At 37.7% G+C, this 19,754-nt stretch overlaps 1 protein-coding gene across 1 annotated transcript in view; it reads right to left on the bottom strand.

The window, feature by feature from the left end:
* DCC (DCC netrin 1 receptor) overlaps positions 1-19,754 on the bottom strand; it is a 1,137,854-nt gene that overhangs the window by 51,738 nt on the left and 1,066,362 nt on the right. Inside the window, exons 23-25 of the mRNA XM_047828892.1 lie at positions 13,446-13,608; positions 5,104-5,330; positions 660-776 (exon numbers count right to left, since the gene is read on the bottom strand). Coding sequence (XP_047684848.1) covers positions 660-776; positions 5,104-5,330; positions 13,446-13,608 — 507 coding nt within the window. The remainder of the gene's footprint in view (positions 1-659; positions 777-5,103; positions 5,331-13,445; positions 13,609-19,754) is intronic.

Raw genomic sequence — 19,754 nt, 5'->3', positions numbered from 1 at the left:
TTATAAGGGTTACAATGATTGGTTTAGTGCATGACACGGACTTGATGAATTGAGGTGGGAAGGAGCCAGTATCATTGTAGGCACCATAAAGGGACCAACAGTCTACTGTCATTGGATGAATTACCTACATGGAAATTATAATTACCAAGATTAATCACAGAGGTAACTAGAAGGGTGGCGATCCCCAGGTGTGCTAATATCTTCAGTAAATGTGGGAAGATGACAGAAAACTTCAAAAATAAGAGGGTAGTAACTGGATATCTGTTAACACTTGCTTCAAGGGTGCTAGATTATTTAAAACTGGAAATGGGACCCATTAAAAAAGTAAAAAAAGAACAAACCCAACTATGAATGTGATCATTAGAATAAGATCAATAATAGTGACAGAAATTTCCATTCTTTTTATATGAATTCATATTTTTTTTACAATTCCTTAACACTGTAGCCATCTGTTTTGCAATTGGATTATATACAAGAGAAACCACAATAGCAGTGTATGTTTGACTTCAAATTATAAATTAGGGTTTTAGTCATTCTTCATTTTGTCCAGATGCCCAGAAAATTCAGGGGAAACTCTAAATATTTTTGATAATTTGATATAGAAAAGACGAAAACAGAAAACCCTTCATTTCTTCATTGTGGTTCCAATCTTTACCCACCAGGATTGTTGGACTGAGCATCCATAGGAATCATAAGCTTGGCCCGAGGGGCTCGGCGGGCAGCCAGTGACCTTTCCAGAGTAGACATGGAACTCCCTGCTTCTTCAGTGTCTTGACCTACAAGAAAAACAATACTGAGAGATATACCTTTTTCAATGATGTGACAGTTTACATACTTTCCAGCCAGGCATGCCAATGCCTTTTTTATTTTATTGATATTTAAATAATAATACCTACTTTTTTGTTACCCAATCAATATACTCCCATTGCACAAACATTAATAAAATGTATCATAACCTCATTACTCAGAAAGAACCATTGTTTATATTTTGTTCCTTATCAGGTTTGCTTACGTGTTTATATGTGAAAGTGAGAAGGTATATATTAATAAATATATATTTTTTTACTAAAGTTGCATTATACCATATATATCATTTTGTAAACTTCTCAATAATATGAATGTCTTTCTCTGTCAAGTCAGTGTTATTTATTTATGTATTTAAAAATGCTCATGTTTCTAAGTTTATGAGCACCATCCATTTTATTTTATTTTATTTTATTTTATTTTATTAAGTACACTGTATGCCCAATGTGGGACTTGAATTCCTGACCCTGAGATCAAGAGTCACATGCCCTACTGACTGAGACAATCAGGTGCCCCAGTTTTATCATTCTTTAACAGTTCCATTAACATCCCATTGTATGAATTTACCACAATTTATGCAACTAGTACTTAGGACCCAAAGACATTACATCTTATTATAAAAACTCAGAAAATAAACTACATTTTTTAAAAGTAAGTCTAGGCATAGTTATACACATTTATTATAATGCCACAAAATGTCATTCTAAAGAGTCATTAAAAGTGGTAAGAATGGTTTATGTAGATTTAAAATGTATATAAAAAATACATGTTGAAAGGCACCTGGGTGGTTCAGTCGGTTGTGTCCAACTTTAGCTCAGGTCATGATCTCACAGTTCATGGGTTCTAGCCCCATGTGGGCTCTGTGCTGTCAGCCCAGAGCCTGAAGCCTGCTTCGGATTCTTTGTCTCCTCTCTCTCTGCCCCTCCCCTGTTCGCTCTCTGTCTCTGTCTCTCTCTCTCCAAAACAAACATTAAAAAAAAAATACATGTTGAGAACAATAAAACTGGTCTACGGCCATACCACCCTGAACGCGCCCCATCTCGTCTGATCTCGGAAGCTAAGCAGGGTCGGGCCTGGTTAGTACTTGGATGGGAGAACAATAAAACTGAAGTTTTGAATAGTATGTGTATCATTTGTGTAATATACATATGAAAGCATATTATATATACATACACATTTGTATGTGTATAAATATATAAATGTAAATATATCTGTATATTATATATTATATATGTGTGTGTGTGTGTGTGTGTGTGTATATATATGTATACAAAGGTTACACACAAAATTCTTAACATTGCCTTCCTTTCATGAAAGGGATAAGGAATTTGGGGATGGGGAAAGGCACTCATACTTTTTACTTCCTTTGGATATTATTTTCACAACTTTTTGTACTATTTTTTTTCTTTTAAAATTACATGCACATATTCTTTTTTAAAATTAAAATAGTAGTTAATAAAATTCAAAATTTAAAATACTGATGGGGGAAATTTCTATGCAGCCCAGATAATGGCAGCTGCCTAGATTTGTATCTGTCCACACATACTCCAAAAATCTATACAGAACTATACAAGACAATAAAGCTATGCAAGATGTAACCTTTTGAAACGACTAAAGGAGAAAGAACAAACAAACTCTGGATTTCCTACAGGCACAAAAATAAATAATATTTTCCAGCAAAGCTATGACTCAAAGTTGAATATTTGAAAAAACTACACAAAAGACAGAAGAGGGGAATAAGACTCCTAAGACTGACCTAAAATCATTCAGAAAAGTCTACCCCACGGAAAAATGTTTTAAAAGTTTCCTAGTAGACCAGAGCACTTAAAAGTATACTATTTATTGACATGGAGTTTTGTTCTTTTAACCAGGAGAGTACAAAGAATGCTTACTATAATGGAAAATATAACCAGCAGGATTTTGAGTGCTACTTTCCTTTTACTATACAGTTGGCAAATTAAAAACAAATAGGCACAAGAACCCTCTCATTCTAAAAAAAAAAAGAAAAAAACCAAAAAAACAAAAAAAAAAAAAAAAAGAAAAAAACCAAAAAAACAAAACAGCCATCACTTAAAGTTAAGCTTCTTCCAGGACTTATTAAATCATCGAAAGTAGTCTGGTTGTCCCCACTCCAAATTCCATTTTAGTATATAAATGATAAAGGGAAATATAAAGAAGGAGGAGTCCTAGAAATAATTGGCAAAATCTTCTGTGGGCTGAGAAGCAATTCTGTCCCCTCCAGTGGGAGGCAGAGGTATGCTCTCCTCCTGATGCCCCACTAGGAACCAAAGCTGCCAGAATAAACACCTGTAAAGTGTGGAAGTTCCTGCAAAAGAGATCTACCATTCATTCACTCTCCAGATAGTAGTCTCTTCAGGCAGCTGGCTTGCTGGTCTACCCTGTGTATATTTAATCAGAAGAGGTTATTGAAGAGAGCAAGACTGAAAGAGTGACAGCAGTGGAGTATAAGCTCTCTCATCATTTGGCCTGGAAAAGAAGTAGGAGCTTCTTCTGGGTCAAGTGGGCACTTGAAAAGTTGCTCAAGCTTGAGTCTTCTTGCTGGAATTCACCCAAGTGCACCTGACCCACCTAAAACAGTGAGGGCGACAGAGCTGTTCTTGGTAGGAGTGGGGTAAGCCCTGACTTGATATCTCACATGGTGTAATGAGCCAGGGGAAGAATCCCACAGGATCTCATAAAGAATTCATACTTGTGTTTCACAAGAGACCCAGAATTTGGATGTTGCATGAGGACAGTCCATGTGCTCACAAAGCAGCACAGCCCTTCAAACTGTCCTTTCTGCCCTCTCTCCTTGCCTCTCTCCTCATCTCCCTTCCCCATCCTCCTACAAAGCCAGGAAGAACAAATAAGTAGGAGGAATAAGTAAAGGTGTTTCTGAAACAGACTGTGCCCCCTCCTTCTGTCCCATCCCCACCTCTCCTCCAAGGTGCTGGAAGCTTTAAAGAACAAATTACAGCCCTAGTCCTCAGAGTCAAAAGTCTAGCTGGCCATAAGGAAAGGAGAACCTTTAATTTAGATTTCAGATGGCAGTTTTGGACAGAACCTGAATGCAGTTTAACCAAATGAAAATGATGGGAAAGTTAAGGAATCTGCTTGAGATATTCTTTAAGAGCTAGAAAAAGTATACTCAACAACTCATGGTTAAAAATCAGTAAGTGAATTCCTTGTTTAAACAATTCTAAGCTGAAAAAGTCTAGTAAGCCAGTTACATATTCCAATACCTAAAATATTTTAATTCAGTTTTAAAACAACAGCTACTCATTCTGCAAACACATGAGTAGACCAAGAGTTTTGTTTTGTTTTGTTTTGTTGATGAGAGTACTTGGTTGATTTTTCTGCTTTCCATAAGCAGTTCAAAAATATGATGACTAACAGAAAGTGAAATATCTTACAACCACTTTTTAGATTTTCTTAGTTATTCCTAGACATGGATTGTTCTGTGCCTATTTATTAAACAGTAGGCTTTTTTCTTCTGATCACATTGTATGTCAACATCACCTGCAGACAGACTCCATCAAACTAGGCTAGTGATTATATAATGTGATTACACGGGGACAAAAGTTGATCTTTACAGTAACCAAGGCTGAAATAACAGGAGATGTTATGTTATTATCTTCACGTGCCATGTGACCCTAGTGTGATTTTTTTTTAATGCAATGAATTGAGAGCAAATTTTTTAAAAACATTTTATTAGTTTTTGAGAGGCAGAGAGCATGAACAAGGGGGGGGGACAGAGAGAGGGGGAAACACAGAATCTGAAGCAGGCTCCAGGCTTTGAGCTGTCAGCACAGAGTCCGACACGGGGCTGGAACTCATGAACTGTGAGATCATGACCTGAGCCAAAATCCGATGCTTAGGTGACTGAGCCACCCAGGTGCCGTGAGAGCAAATTTAAAATCAACTTTCAATTATCCATAGACATAAGGAATGAAAAAAATGTACAAATACCTTCACATTTTGACAACACTCTCATTCGAGATTTAACAAAAAGCAGTAAGTTCATTTGGCTTTCACATTTCAGTATTTCCCAAATGTACCACCTGTTACCTCTTAGAAGTTTTAAGTAACATTGCGATTATAAAAGGCAGGTAATAGGATGCTGGACAAGAAACTAGTTAATCAACCAAATTTACGTCAGATTATTTTAACTATTTGTAAATGACCCACAGATTGAAGGGAAAGATGTCTCCATCAAAGAGGAGACAAAGAGGAAACTTTTTGTAAATAAAGTTTCAGAATGGTGGGGGGTTGTCCTGATGCCTGAGATGAGAGAGTTACCTGAATGAGAGGTGCTTTTGCTCCCCAGCTGGGTTTCTGACTGGCTGTGGCTGACTGGTGTGAGGTCTTGGCAACTTTGGATGGGGGAGTCCCTTCCTGTAGGGTCAGTACCTGATGGCTTCTCAATATTTTTCATCTCCATTTCTTCATGATGTATCCAAAGATCAGGGGGCCTGAGGTCCTTCTGGCTGCCCTTCCTTTTGCCAACACTGTGGGTGGCCCGTTTCCTATGGAAGAAAAATTAGAAAGCAAATGTGAATGCTTCTATTCAGTGGTCCTTCCTCTCTTTTCTCAGTCAATTCAAGTTAGAAGCAGAGAAGGATAGAAGAGGGCTCCCAGGAGGAAACCTGTGAAATCCAGGAATTGGCAGGCATGTCTTGGCTGCCTTTCCTCGTCTCCCCTGGAGATTCACCACATTATAGGAGCAGTGGTGCTGAATCCCCAAGGCCTCGGCTGCCTGCCAGAGAGTGCCTGACTCTAGCTTCACCAGCTACAAATTCCCCACAAGGTGACAATGGGTGAGATGGAGCCATATGCCAATCTTTGGAGCCAGTCATAAGATACTTCACTGCAACATCTGTTTAGGAGATAAATGAAGGAGTCGTGTTGAAAGGGCAAATGGAAATAAAAAGGCCAGAATTTGTGCCAGCCAAGACTGGGGTTTAGAAGAAAGTCTATAGCTCAGCTGTATAATTTAATGTGCTATTTGAAGACAAAAGGCCGAATGAGGACACTCTAAGGAGAATAAAAGCACTTTTGCCTTGGAGTTACTAAGTATCTGGATGAAAACACAGTAGGATCCATCCTTTGAAAAGAGAAGAATACAGTTTAGAAGTATGCTTCAATTATCTCCTATTTTCCTCAATAAGAATTTAGCAACCATAAATTCATTTTTCAGTGGTAGTCTGTTTTTGGGGCTAGTCAGATTCAAATGCTCCCTTTAGGCTAAGTAAAGTAGCATGATACTCGTGGCTAGCCATTCTCTACAGTAGGCATCAGTAAAGTATGGCCTGCAGACCAAATCTGCCCACTGCCTGATTTTGTAAATAAAGTTTTATTGGAATCCTACTGAACTCATTTATTTTCACACTGCAGTGTGTCGAGTGGTTGCAACAAAGAATGTATGACCCACATGTCTCACAAAGCCTCAAACATTTACTATTTGTCCCTTTTCAGAAAGTTTTCAACCTCTGCTTTACAGTTCTAGTTTTTAAAATCTCTGCTTGTATCTTCTATTGGTAATAATGTCTCTTCTAAGACAGAATTCAGATGGTTTAAATCCAACATTTGATAGAGCCCCAGGGAGAAGTAACTCCCTCTCACTTCCTCCCTTGCAACAAATGGTTTATGAGGATAGCTGTTTTCATGGTTGCTAAATGACTCAAACAAACCACTTCAGTGAAAACTCTTTGTAACCTGTACAGGCCACTGAGAGCGGCTTCATTTTCCAATGCTGAAAATAACCTTTGCTTTCGTCAATTAATACATGTTTAGTGATGTGACTTGCTGAATTTTAATATATTTTTATCTTTTTTGAAGTGTGCTGATAAGGATAGGAGACAAAGAATGCCAGACTTAATATTTATCAAGTAGTTTAGTACAGAAATAATGCAGTATTTTCTGTTCTAATATTTTCCCTACAGCTCCCGCATTTTGCTGATTTCTTGGCAGCAGTCCCACACTGACTCTGACAATGGTCTGTAATAACCTTTAGATCATTTTCTTATATCTAAGATAATAACTCTCTGCTAACCATCCATTCCCTGAATTCATTTCCTTATACTTCACCTGCCCAAATGTACTAGTCCGCAAATGACACACAGCTCGCTATGTAATCTACCCCTGGTCACTTCTTAGAACAATCTAATGTCATTTTCAGACTTGGAGATTTCACCCTGTTATCTTTCTAACAAATCAAAATGCTAAACCACTTTTTAATCCCAGTGCCTATCAGACTGAATACAGAGAAGTACCAGTTCCCAAATCCAGGATAAGATGGCCAATGTTTTCATAATAACTCAATATTTAAATAGGTGTGGGAGGGAAATGTGTCAAATAATTTTTTAAACTAAAAATAAGTTATGAATTCTGGTTTCCTCTTGCTTACACACATGCCTCATTCATTCATTCATTCATTCTTCATTCACCAGCCCCTATAATCTCAGTACCAAGCATCCACAAATGTAGTTTACTAAAAAAAAAAAAAAAAAAAAAAAAAAAAAAAAATTCCAAATCTGACTGAGGTAGAGCTTTTTTGTATGGTGTGATTTATAGCCTCCATCTGGGAAAAAATTATCATTCTTCATAAAATGCATACACATTGTTTCTGATGGATTTTAGTTAGATTAAGACCTTTTCTGAGAAGCTACTCATCCACTTAGCTGTCAGCCAAGAATCTAAAGACTCTAGGGGAGCCTGGGTGGCTCAGTCGGTTAAGCATCTGACTCTTGATTTTGGCTTAGCTGGCAATCTTGCAGTTGGTGAGTTCGAGCACCAGGGTTGGCCCCGCACTGATGGCACTGAGCCTGCTTGCGATTCTCTGTCTCCCTTTCTCTCTGTCCCTCCCGTGCTTGTGATCTCTCTCTCTCCCCCCCACCTCCCTGTCAGAAAAAACATAAAAAATAAACATTTTAAAAAAAAACTTAAAAAAAGAATCTAAAGATTAAACAAACTTTATTTCATTTTTGTATATATTCTATGAAAGGCCACCTACTAACTACTTTTGTTTTCTATCATGTCTCTTATCAAGAAAGAATTCTCTGACCTTGGAGAGGCCTCCCTTCCCTGCGGGTGGTAGTAGCCCAGCCACCAGGTGCAGCAGGTTTTGTAATAAAACTGACATCTGCTCATAACTGAACTGTCTGAGATTTGTCTTAAAACCTGAGTTGTCATCTCAGCCTTCTGTCCATCTGCTGGTTCTCTGATACAGGACCCACTGTGGTCCCCTTGATCCTCTGTCTCATCATTGGAATCTTCAAAATTTGTATGCAGATGAACCTGTGCAATGGGTCCTGAGGTGTGGTGTTAGACCAGCAGCATCAGCATCACTTGGAAACCTGTTAGAAATGCACGTTCTCAAGCTCCACTGTAGTTCAGAAACTTGCAGATGGGGGGTGAGAGGGTGCAAGTGGGCAGGAGAGGGTGGGGCCCAGTAGTCTGTGATTTAACAGCTCTCAAGGGAAATCAGATGCACTCCAAGTTTGAGAAACACCACCTTAGTGAATTTTTTTTTTTGTTTTTATTTTAAACCTAGTTTTTGCATTAGATATACAATATGTCACATGTTTGTCCCTCCCTACATGCACCCTTTCTCACAGGTACCAGTAATCTTCCAGCTTCCAAAAACAGCCATAGGATGCCAGGGTCTCTTCTCACCCCATGGGCTATTGAATAAAGGCAAAGCAAGCATTCTTTCAAGGTTCTCTGCTCTTTCTCATACTGGGGGGCAAAGTTTTCACAGCATAATCAAGTGTTAGTGTTTTTTGTTCTCTCTCTCCATCTCCCTCCCTCTCTCATTGTACTTTTGCCCAGAATGCCTTCACAATCCTATTTACTTACAAACTACTGACTCTTGAAGATTTTCTTCAAGCCTCTCTTCTTCAGGAAGCCTTCCTGACCATGCTAGGTCAGTGTCATCTTAACATACCTAAATCATTTATTTCCCTTGTCTCCTTACCACTCACCTTGCATTGATGACCGTCTGTCTTACTGAGCCGGCCAGATGCTCCCAGTGTGTGTATTGATTTCCTCCCGTGAGACTACAGCAAATTCTGTTTCATTCACTTATCCAACACCATCCGTTGTTTTGCAACATGTATTCATTTATTTACAGTGAACATTTACAGAATACTGAGTATGTGCCAAAAAAACGTGCTAAGTACTAGAAATGCAAAAGATAGGTGAGACATTGGGAGCTTAATAAATGAATGGAAAATGGCATGGCTACTATGAATTTCTGCATTGTTGGAGTCATGAGCAGGCAACGGATCATGGCAGTTGGTAAAGCTGAAAAAGTGGAGGGACCAAATCACAGGAGGCCTTGCCTCCAACAGAAATATTTTTAATAGTATCAGGAAGTCAGTGGGGAATTGCAGAAAGATCTTTAGCTCAAGAGTTAACATTAATCAGATCTGTTATTTTGTATAATGCAGATTACTTACTGAACACATAGTAATTACTTGAATTAAATAATGAGAATTTTTCATTATCGACTTGGAAGTATTTTTTTTGGCAAGATTCTCTGATTTTTTATTGGCTTCTGTGTTTCTTACTTTGCACATAACCTATTACTGTAAGAGAAGTTTGTTTCCTCAATCACTTTTAATCAGTATGTTTAGGATGTGAAAGGGTAAAAGCCAACACTGGTTTAGGATCCATTTTATTCAAGACTGTGCCCTTTGAAGTTCTACAAAACTATCATTTCACAGATTCTTTTGTACATTGTAATAAACTATTAAATCCCCTTCTCTGCTTAGGCATCCTCTGTTCAAGTCCCTCACAGGAGGCAAATAGTGTTGTACTAATTCTTGTGGTCAGATAGGTGTGTGTCCAAGATCTGATGGAAGGTTGAGGCAAGAACACTTTGCCCCACTGGGGATTTACAAAAGGTTTCAGAAAGGAAGAAGGGCTGGAGGGCATGTGAAAAAAAGATTCAAGTTCACCAGGAAAAAATATATTAGGATGTATAAGTACCCGCCCTACTTCTTCCATCCAAATCTTTTCCAAAGGTTTCCCGCTTCTTAATTCTCTATATTGATTATTTTCATTCTGCCAACTGATATAAAAAGCAAAAGAAAACACTTGTATTGGAAACCCAGGGAACATGTGTCATAGATACTCAAATAAACCTGCATTTTCTGTGGTGGAATTAAGATATACTGAAGATACATTGAACCCTAAGGGTTTGTCTCTGTGGAATAGGGAAAAATAATTAAAATGTTAAAAATCTGAAAATCAGTGAATGTAACCTAAGCTACAGTAGATTTCATGTAAGAGTTTAAACATTTGATTGTCAGCATTGAAAATGATTATTTCTGTTAAGAATGTGGACTAATATTTAAAAGTTGCTGTACACTTGTCACATCAAATAGGACATTTAGTCAATTGGTGACTCTATCAAGTAAAACTTGAATTTTATTTACATATTTAAATTTAATGTAGTCAGACAAGCTGTTGATAATCTACCCAGGTAACTGCCTTTAAAATGTGACAACCATGCGTCCTGGATTTCCAGCGTATTCTCAATGTCAAATCTTTTGTCTTTAGTATCTACAGATACATTCTAACTTATCATATTCCATATTCTATAGCTTGGCCAGGAAAATGTCATTACTTTATTAAAAGGCACAAAACTCCTCACCTACTCCCCATTAATTTAAGCTTTCACAAACACATTTTTTCCATCTTAGGATATTCTATTATGATTTCACTAATTCAAAATGTGTAAGGGGAGTCCCTCTTCAAAGTAGTAAGCAATTTTAAATTAATAACCAAAAATAAATACAAAATTATTTTTATTTCATATCAATTTGATGCCACATGTTACCATGTGATTCTACAACTTGATAGCATTCCATGGGGAGTTTCAGTGTTCTGAGGTAGAGAAGATGACAGAATGTATTTATCCCTGTTTCTCATTTGAGGAAACTGACATTCAGGGATTAGGTTTCATTAACCACCACTAATTTAATTCAAGAAGTGGGGAATCAGAACCAGAACTTGAGTTCTACCTTCTGTTATTTTCTAGCGTAAAAACAAAACGTTACCAACTAGAATGTGAATCAGATAACTACCTCATTATTAAATAAATATGTGTATACGAAAAACCATACAATAAAATATATGGACATTAACTTGAATGATGTGCTGCGAACAGTGCACATAAATATGCTTCAAATCCGTTGGATGCAATTCAAGAGCCCCAATAAAACACAAAGACAATTTACAGTCTCCAGCACCAACAGGTAAAGAGATATTGAAGCAGCCCATGAATGTGTTTCCTATTTCACTTTATTAATTACATGAAACTCTCATTTTTCTGAGGGTTCTGTAAGGGACATTACTTCTGTTTTAGATTGGAATTGATTTTGCTTTCATCTGCATCATTTAATTTGTTCAAAAAGTCTCAGTGATGGTGCTATCAGGAGGAAGGATCCTCAGTAAAATCAAGAAAAGTTAAATTAAAACTCAGGAATATCTTGAAGGAGAAATTTTTCTTTTTCACATTTTCTCTGTTAGTATATACAAACAGAGAGGCCAGGATGAAAGGCAATGGGTCTGTTACAGAAGAAAGATAGATGAGGAAAAATTGTGAAAATATGCCAAGTAAATATTAAGAGATTTTGAGTGAAGGCTGAGGAAAAACCAAAGTGGCAGTAGGACAGAAGCTATAAATTCACTTTCTTTGGTTTTCAGTCATTCATGGAGTGATTTATTCTTTCATTCATCTCCTAATTTAAAAATGAGTTCTATTGAGGGCTCAGCCTCTACTCTTTCCAAATAAAACCTTCAAGCTCTTAAGAAGTGCTTAGCATGGGATTTAAGACAATTTAAGAGTTTCTAGAAATAGCATGAAATGCCACTTTTGCACATGGAGAAGACTGGCATTTTCTCTATGAGGAAACAAAATATGTCCAAGAATCCAATTCATCAGGTCCATATAATCCACCAACATTCTTCTCAAAAAAAAGAAAATGAAAAAACCAAAACACCCCACTACAGGTCGTTCTGATGATTAAACTTACTTTAGTGAACACATTCATGTTTTTCAAGCCATCATGAAATAGGCCAAGCTTGGTTTTGGTGCCTTCCCCACTTTCCTTCACGTGAATATTTCTCAGCTCTACTTCAGCGGCCTGTCACATAGATGTCTTCCCATTCTATGTCTGCACAGCCCCATTCCTGGGATTATTCCACCAAGAGACTGTCGAATGCCTCACCCCATTACAGTTCTTTTTTCTCCAGAGCCTCACTAAATGTCCAGCACACTGGAGGTTCTGTGTAATTATGATTTCCTAGAATGCTCACACATGAGAGTAAGTTAAGCTCAGTCTGCCTGGCTTCTTGTTTAAGCACAATGGATTAGCACATCAGCTATCACTAACTTGAAGATAGCCCAATTTCACACATGCAGCCAAATGTAAAATGTGTCCTGCCATATAAATAAATTAAATACAAAGACTGCATCTACACTCATATGTCACTTTCTTTAGCTTGTACATCTTTCTGTATCTTATTTCTAAATACCTCACTTCAAAAGGTTGGAAGATAAATACAGATCAACAAATGGGTCATAGGATTTTTAAAAAGAGAAACTAAGGTATTAGCAAGAGAAGAGAAACAACGATTTGTTAGAGAATCTTTCTCTGACACTGTGTGTAGCATATAGTTGTCAAATCAGCCACCTATAGGCCCAATGCCTCAGGCTTTCAGAGCCGGCACTATGCCTGAGGCCAAAGGGAAAAAAAAAATCAAGGGAAGATCTTATCAGAGTCAATTCAGTGAGAGAGTACAGCTGAAAGGGACATATCAGGCTGGATTTGAAAAGTGCTAGACAGGCAGAGAATAACCAGGAGATTATTGCTGATTCCCACAACTTCTGACACAAGGTTAATATGCTGGTTATGGATGTTGCTGGAAGGGGATAAACTGAATTAAAACCATCTTTCCATTCTAAACTTTGACTTTGATGTATCATCCTCTGCATGGGCTATAACCTAGAATTGCATAATATGGAAAAATTTTTTAAACCCCTCAAAATGTTGAATTTCTGAGAATCAACCACAGCCGGGAAATCCGAACATTGTGAATTTCTAGGATTTCTCTTCTATCCTAATTACTGTCTCCAAACTAAATACTCCACTGTATTATAACTACATTGAGTTTGGTAGTCATTCGTGCAACAAGCATTGGTTAAATGCCTACAGGCCTCCTTGCCAGAATTGATAAATACTTTCAAAGGAACACACATCTCCAACATTTTACACATAATTGCAGACAGGGCCATGAATTGGGACATGGTGAAGTCCATTTTCTAAATGTTGCTAAAGGAACATGTGCCCTCCTCTGAAAGGAAGGATCTGGCCCAGAGAAGTCAAGTCAAGCAGAAATGCCAAGTGGGTCTCCAGGTGGATTCTATTATTAAGTCTGCAAGCCAAGCCCTCACTCACTCAAGTTATGGGCCTAAAATGAACAAAAGGCAAGGTTTTGCTCAGGTCAGAGGCTAAGGAATATGTAGTAAATTATGAAAAAGAACACCAAAAGAGATTTCTCAAAAATATAACTCAAGAAGGTGATAGGTCAAACCGTGACCTCTCTCCTCTCAGGAACCAGCTGTTACCTACTTTCTCTGCTGGGCTGAAGAGCGCCGGGTGCAAATCACAGCCACGATCACTACCACCAGCACTGTGATGACGCCAACGGTGACCACAATGATTACAAGCAGGTTGCTGTTCTTTTGAGGAGTGACACTGCCGTGTGGGGGGTGCATCTGGCCAATGGGTGGTTCTGGGAAAAGACAGGCAAATGGAGATCAGATTTAGGGGTTGTGACAGCTCCGCGTTTATCAAGCTGTTAAGGATGTGAATGTTCTTATTGTTCTAGGCATTCTTGAAGCTGGGGAAAAAAGCAATGAAAAATGAGAGGAAAGATCTATGTTACCTCCCCAAGAAGAAAATTAAATATATGTCCACACAAAATCCTATACGGAAACATTCATAGCAACATTATTTAGAATAGCCCAAAGTGGAAGCAACTCAAATGCCCATTGACTGAAGGATGGATAAACAAAATGTGGGGCTTCCATACAGTGGAATATTACCCAGCCATAAAAGGGAATGAGGACCTGATACATGCTATGACATGCATATACCTTAAAAATGTTACTCTAAGTGAAAGAAGCCAGACACAAAAGGTTAACATGGTATGATTCCACTTATACAAAATATCCAGAATAGACAAATCTGTAGAGACAGAATGTAGATTAGTGTTTGCCAGTGGATGGGAGGAGTGAATGGGGAAGGACAGCGAATGGGTACAGGGTCTCCCTTGGGGATGGTGAAAATGTTCTGGAATTAGACAGTGGTGCTGGTGGCACAACCTTGTGGATGTAACTAAAAACCACTGACATCATACACCTTCAAAGGGTGAATTTGTAGCACGTGAATTATTTCTCTCTCTTTTTTTTTTAAAGAATTAACCTGTCATATTGAGTAGAAAGTGGGGACAGGAGGAAGGCTACTTTGTACTATGGGTATTCCAGGGTTATGAGAACCACAGGAGGCTACGCTTTATGAGAAATCACTATTTATTCGAGGGTGTGAAGGACAAACTATTTGACTCCAATCACTTACAATTTATTTCCATTTTTTAAGGAAGCTATCTATAAAGCTTTAATTTTACATTTAATTTTCAACCTATTAAAAGTGCATGAATCCCACTTAAAAGCTGTCACTTGGTTCAAAAGAGTGTCATAAAATCCTGATATGAATGTTCTCTTGTCTTGCAGTAGTACCTCATGGTAGACAATATTTAGGCGAAAATAACAGACAAGACATTTTTTGTTATAATTTGCTTAGGTAAACAAGAATGGCTAATGACACCTTAAATTTCTTTCTTTAAATATTCAGTAATCAATTAGAAATATTATGTCCTATGTTACGTTATTCATTAGAAGTAACAACGTTTTAAGAGGTAAACAGTAGCTTGTTTTATTTATAAATTAATTTAAAGGGGTGCCTGGGTGGCTCAGTCGGTTAAGTACCTGACTTTGGGTCTGGTTGTGATCTCACCGTTCATGAGTTTGAGCCCCACATCAGGCTCTCTGCTGTCAGCACAGAGCCAGCTTGGGATGCTCTGTCCCCCCCCACCCCCCTGCCCCTGCCCTAATCCCCTCTCTCTCTCAAAAATAAACAATTAAAAAAAAAAGAAGGGTGCCTGGGTGGCTCAGTTGGTTAAGTTGTCTGACTTCAGCTCAGGTCATGATCTCACCGTTCATGAATTTGAGTCCTGCATTGGGCTCTCTGCTGTCAGCGCAGGGCCCAGTTTGGATCCTTTGTCCCCCTTTCTCTGTCCCTCCCCTCCTCATTCGTTCTCTCTTTCTCTCTCTCTCTAAAATATAAACATTTAAAATATACACATATAGGGGCGCCTGGGTAGTTCAGTCGGTTAAGTGTCCATCCGACTTCGGCTCAGGTCATGATCTCACAGTCCGTGGGTTCGAGCCCCAAGTCAAGTTCTGCGCTGACAGCTTGGAGCCTGGAGCCTGCTTCAGGTTCTGTGTCTCCCTCTCTCTGGCCCCTCCCTGCTTGTGCTCTGTCTCTCTCTCTCTCTTTGTCTCTCTCAAAAATAAATAAAAACATTTAAAATATATACTTAAAAATTAATGTAAAAAGTCACAGAAAGCAATGATTTTGTATATTTTCCCAGACCTAAGTTTGAATGTGCTTCTTTAACAAGCTATGTTAGCTTTTTATACCTCCTGAGTGAAGTATTTAGGCCTTTTACACCCTCAGTGACTTTGTCTGCAAAATGGAAATAATACTTATTTTTACAGGTATTGTCAGAATTAGAGAAAATACATACAAAATGACCATCTCAGCACCTGACAGGGAATAAATCAAAATCAGAACCAAAACACTATCTTTTGACAAGTTATCTAAGAATCATTGTTTTTTTGAAACAATAGTCACCTAAATTTAAATTATTGCTGATTCATTGTTATTGGAAAAATATTAAGCACTTCTGATATAACTTGAATCTCAGGGGAGGAACTCATCAAAAGTGTTTAAATAGCACTTTCTGTTAAACATTCTCTTATAAGTGAAAGAAATAAGATATCCTTGAAGTAATTTTTACATTTACTGCAAAGGAATGAGGCAAGTAATAAAAGGTCAGAACTTTCTGTATCATAGTTTTACTTACAATTTAAAAAGTCATTTTACAGTAGTATCTCAATATGCCCTTTCTGTGCTTAATAAATTAATTGATTGGAATAAATTAACCTTTTATGTGAGAACTTACAATGAAGACAGTTGGAGATATCGTGGATTTTTATTAGCATGACTTCAATTTAACAGTTCACCATTTCTGACAAACTTAGTTTCAGTCATACAGAGCAGTACACCTAATGAACATTTTTAAAACCTTGTAAACTAGAATTTTTCAAATTTCTACTCATTTCTTTTTCCTCCCCACCCAGAAAGGCATCATGTTTCAAGTGTGAAAGGAATGACTCTGGACTTTGCTGAACATGAATGAGATTATATCGATGCCATTTGCCTTAGAGAGTTAGGGATCATGAGGACTCCCATTATAAATCTTTGATACCAGGCCTTTACGCCTTCCTCATAAAAGTTCCCATCAGTTTGAAAGTTGATATTCAAGGTCTTTCATTAATTTCCCCATCTCAATTCAAAGGCTGAACAATCAGAATATTTGACATCAATGGGCAGTTAAGAAAGTCAAGTGGAATGGAATCTTTTGATGTCGCTGACCCTCATTATCTGTGGTAATTTGTTCTGTAGAGTTGCTGTAAACACTGAATTAAGGAATACTAAGTATTGCTGCTGGAGGCAATGCAGTGTTAAGTTCCTGGGAGCTTCTGGTTACAACATTTTTATCAATCAATATATAACCTTGTTTTATATGTTTCTTTTTAAAGACACTTTAATACATAATGTTCATTCATTGACATTGAACTCACAGTCAACAACATCATAACTCATGCTTGAGTGAAGCTTAATTAACACGCACATTTTCTCCATAAGCTACAGCATACAGCCTTTTGCGTGTAGGAACAACAGTAAACAGCACTTCAGCACTACATTTAAGGCCACTTTAAACCCTGAAACCACCACTAAAAAATGCACAAAAATGTAAAAAAAATTGGCACTACATACACTGTAGAAAGGACGCTTGTTTACACTGTGAGAGCTGAAACAATAAGGCAGAGGGTCATCTTGTTTATTTCAGCTGAGTTCGTGAGCACTGGGCTACTCAAACTTTTGGCTGCTCTGCGCATGTCCACAATGACCATAAAAGCACTACAGGTATTGATTTTGGTGGTTAAAAATAAATTCTAGCAGTAAGTGAATTCACAATAACAATTTGCAAATAATGACAATCAACCATATATTTGAACACATCAAAAGACTGTTCCAAATTAGGAAAAATGTTAGAGCTCATCAATCTAGATCACTACAGATAAGAGTTCTGGAAGACAGCCTGACTCCAGAAGAGGCAAGATGACATTTGCTATCTTTTGGGCTTCAGAGGGGAAGCTTCATGAGATTTGCAAATATCCTTCTGGACACTGTGATTATTTCATGAGATATTTCATGGATGCAACACACTGGCCACAGGCCCTGACACAGGGTTGGCACTCAATAGACATTATGAAGCGCTTCAATATTCATTCTATGTGATCTTTCCAACTTAAAGAAAAATATAGTGTCCTGATATATCTGTTCCTGTTGTTACTAAAATAGCTTGGGTATCCAGTGTCTTGGTAATCAAAGACTTAGATGTGTTTCATTAAAATTGGTGAGAAGAGAATTAAATTTTGAAAAGTCACATGGGCATTCCATCCATTTTTTATTTTCATAACGTTTGATTGCCATAAAATGTTTCAACCTTTTTCTACTACATTTAATAAAAATAAATATATACTTCATAATCTTATGGGCCTAAAGTCTCAAGTAATAATTGGAAAATTGGTTTCGTGAAATAATAATGTCTTTAATTTTTAGAGTATTTGGGAGAGAACAGATCCAATGATTGCTTGGGACTAAACTTCTTTCCTACATTTGCAGTCTTCCCTGATAACAATTTTGTTATTATAACACTTTGAGCTCAACATATGTCTCAATAATTTTACAGGTCTTTGAATTTGAACAGAAATTCCTATGGCATTGAATATGTCAAAGCATCTCCCCCTGAAATAAAGTGCTATATAGTCAACCAGCTGGAAGAAACTTTACAGATAATCTAGCCCAATGTTCCCTAAAATGAAATATTAATCAGCATTATGGGGTTGGGAGGAAGTTCCTTGGTCAATTAAGTTGGAAAACATATTTCCTTTCTCAAATCTCAGAATTTTGAACATGCTAATGTGAACTGTGAATTGCTAGGAGAGATAGGGCAGGCACAGTAAAGAATATACCCAATTATTCTAGAAAAATGTACTGAAGATCCAGTTAGGTGCCTGGGATATGATGCTGTGATCCGAACATGGATGGACCTTGAGGGCATTATGCTAATGAAATAAGCCAGACATAGAAAGACAAATCTACATGATATCACTTGTATGTGGAATCTGAAAAAGCTGAACTCATAGAAACAGACAGTAGTAGAATGGTGGCTACCAAGACTGGGGGTTGGGGGAAATGGGGAGATGTTGGTCAAAAGGTATACATTTCCAGTTATCAGATGAACAAATTCTGGGGTGACAATGTACATCATGGTGATTATGGTTAATAATACTGTACTATATACTTGAAAGTTGCATAGATTACAAATCTTAAATTTTCTCATTACAAAAAAATAAATGGTAATTATGTGATGTGATGGGGATGTCAGCTAACACTATGGTGGTGATTGTTTTACAGTCTATAAGTGTAGCAAATTAACAGATTGTACACCTTAAATTTATACAGTGTTATATGTCTATTATACCTCAGTAAAGCTGGGGAGGGGGATGGTGATGGGGAGAGAAAATTCATGAAAGGATTCAAGCAGCCTAAAAGAAAACTAAAAGAGGTATATACATACAGTTGTGATGTAGCCTTCAGCCTGCCCAACTAGTTAGAACAGAGGAAAAAATCAATATATATTAAATGGCCTATCTTTTTCCTAAAACATGTACCTTGTCTGGGTCATTTCTCACCTGGGATCAACCCATAGCTCTTACAAGGAAGAATGAAAACCCCATTTCTGAGCTATTTTTCTGGAAGAACAGAGAGGGAGCAATAGCCAGGCTATCGAACCACTAAAACGTATTTATAGGGCCATGCTTATATTGTTTCATAATAATTTGCATGTCATTGTCTTATACATTGTGTGGTCTGAGAACAGTTTCCAAATTAGAATTGGAAACTACTGGGGAGGCGCCCGAGTAGGAGGATCCTAGGCTTGCCTCCTCCCAAGAACACAACTAGGTAAGTATCAAATTAGAATATTGTGATTGCTCCCCCCTCACACCCCTCAAAGAGGCATGATTGTTGACTTCATGGAGGTTACAACTTACTGGAAAAGATGTATGAAACAGATCATGAAACAAATATAAAATTAAAACTATAATTGGTATTTTTAAAAAGTAGAGTTCAAAAGAAAGATGCAATATGAGAACATAACAGTCTTTGGAGGAGAAGAGAGGTCATGAAAGGCCTCATTACAGAAGTAACATGGAGGCAGAATCATGGAGTATCCTAGGAGTTAGCTCCTCTTTCTTTACAAAGGAACTGAGAGAAGATCATATGTCTGGAACATTGGGAGCAAAAGGGAAATGGCACAAAATGAGGCTGGAGAGAGAAACAAGACCCAGTTCATTCAAGAGCCCTGTAGGTCACATTCAGTTATTCTCAGTACAATCACAGACCATTTAAGGGCTTTCAGGAAGGAAGATGTTGCTGGTGGAAGCAGAGAGACCAGCTAAG

This window comes from Prionailurus viverrinus, chromosome D3 (assembly GCF_022837055.1).
Source record: "Prionailurus viverrinus isolate Anna chromosome D3, UM_Priviv_1.0, whole genome shotgun sequence".
NCBI lineage: Eukaryota > Metazoa > Chordata > Mammalia > Carnivora > Felidae > Prionailurus > Prionailurus viverrinus.
The sequence above is the reverse complement of the archived record's forward strand: the minus strand, read 5'-3'. Positions and strand labels throughout refer to the sequence as shown.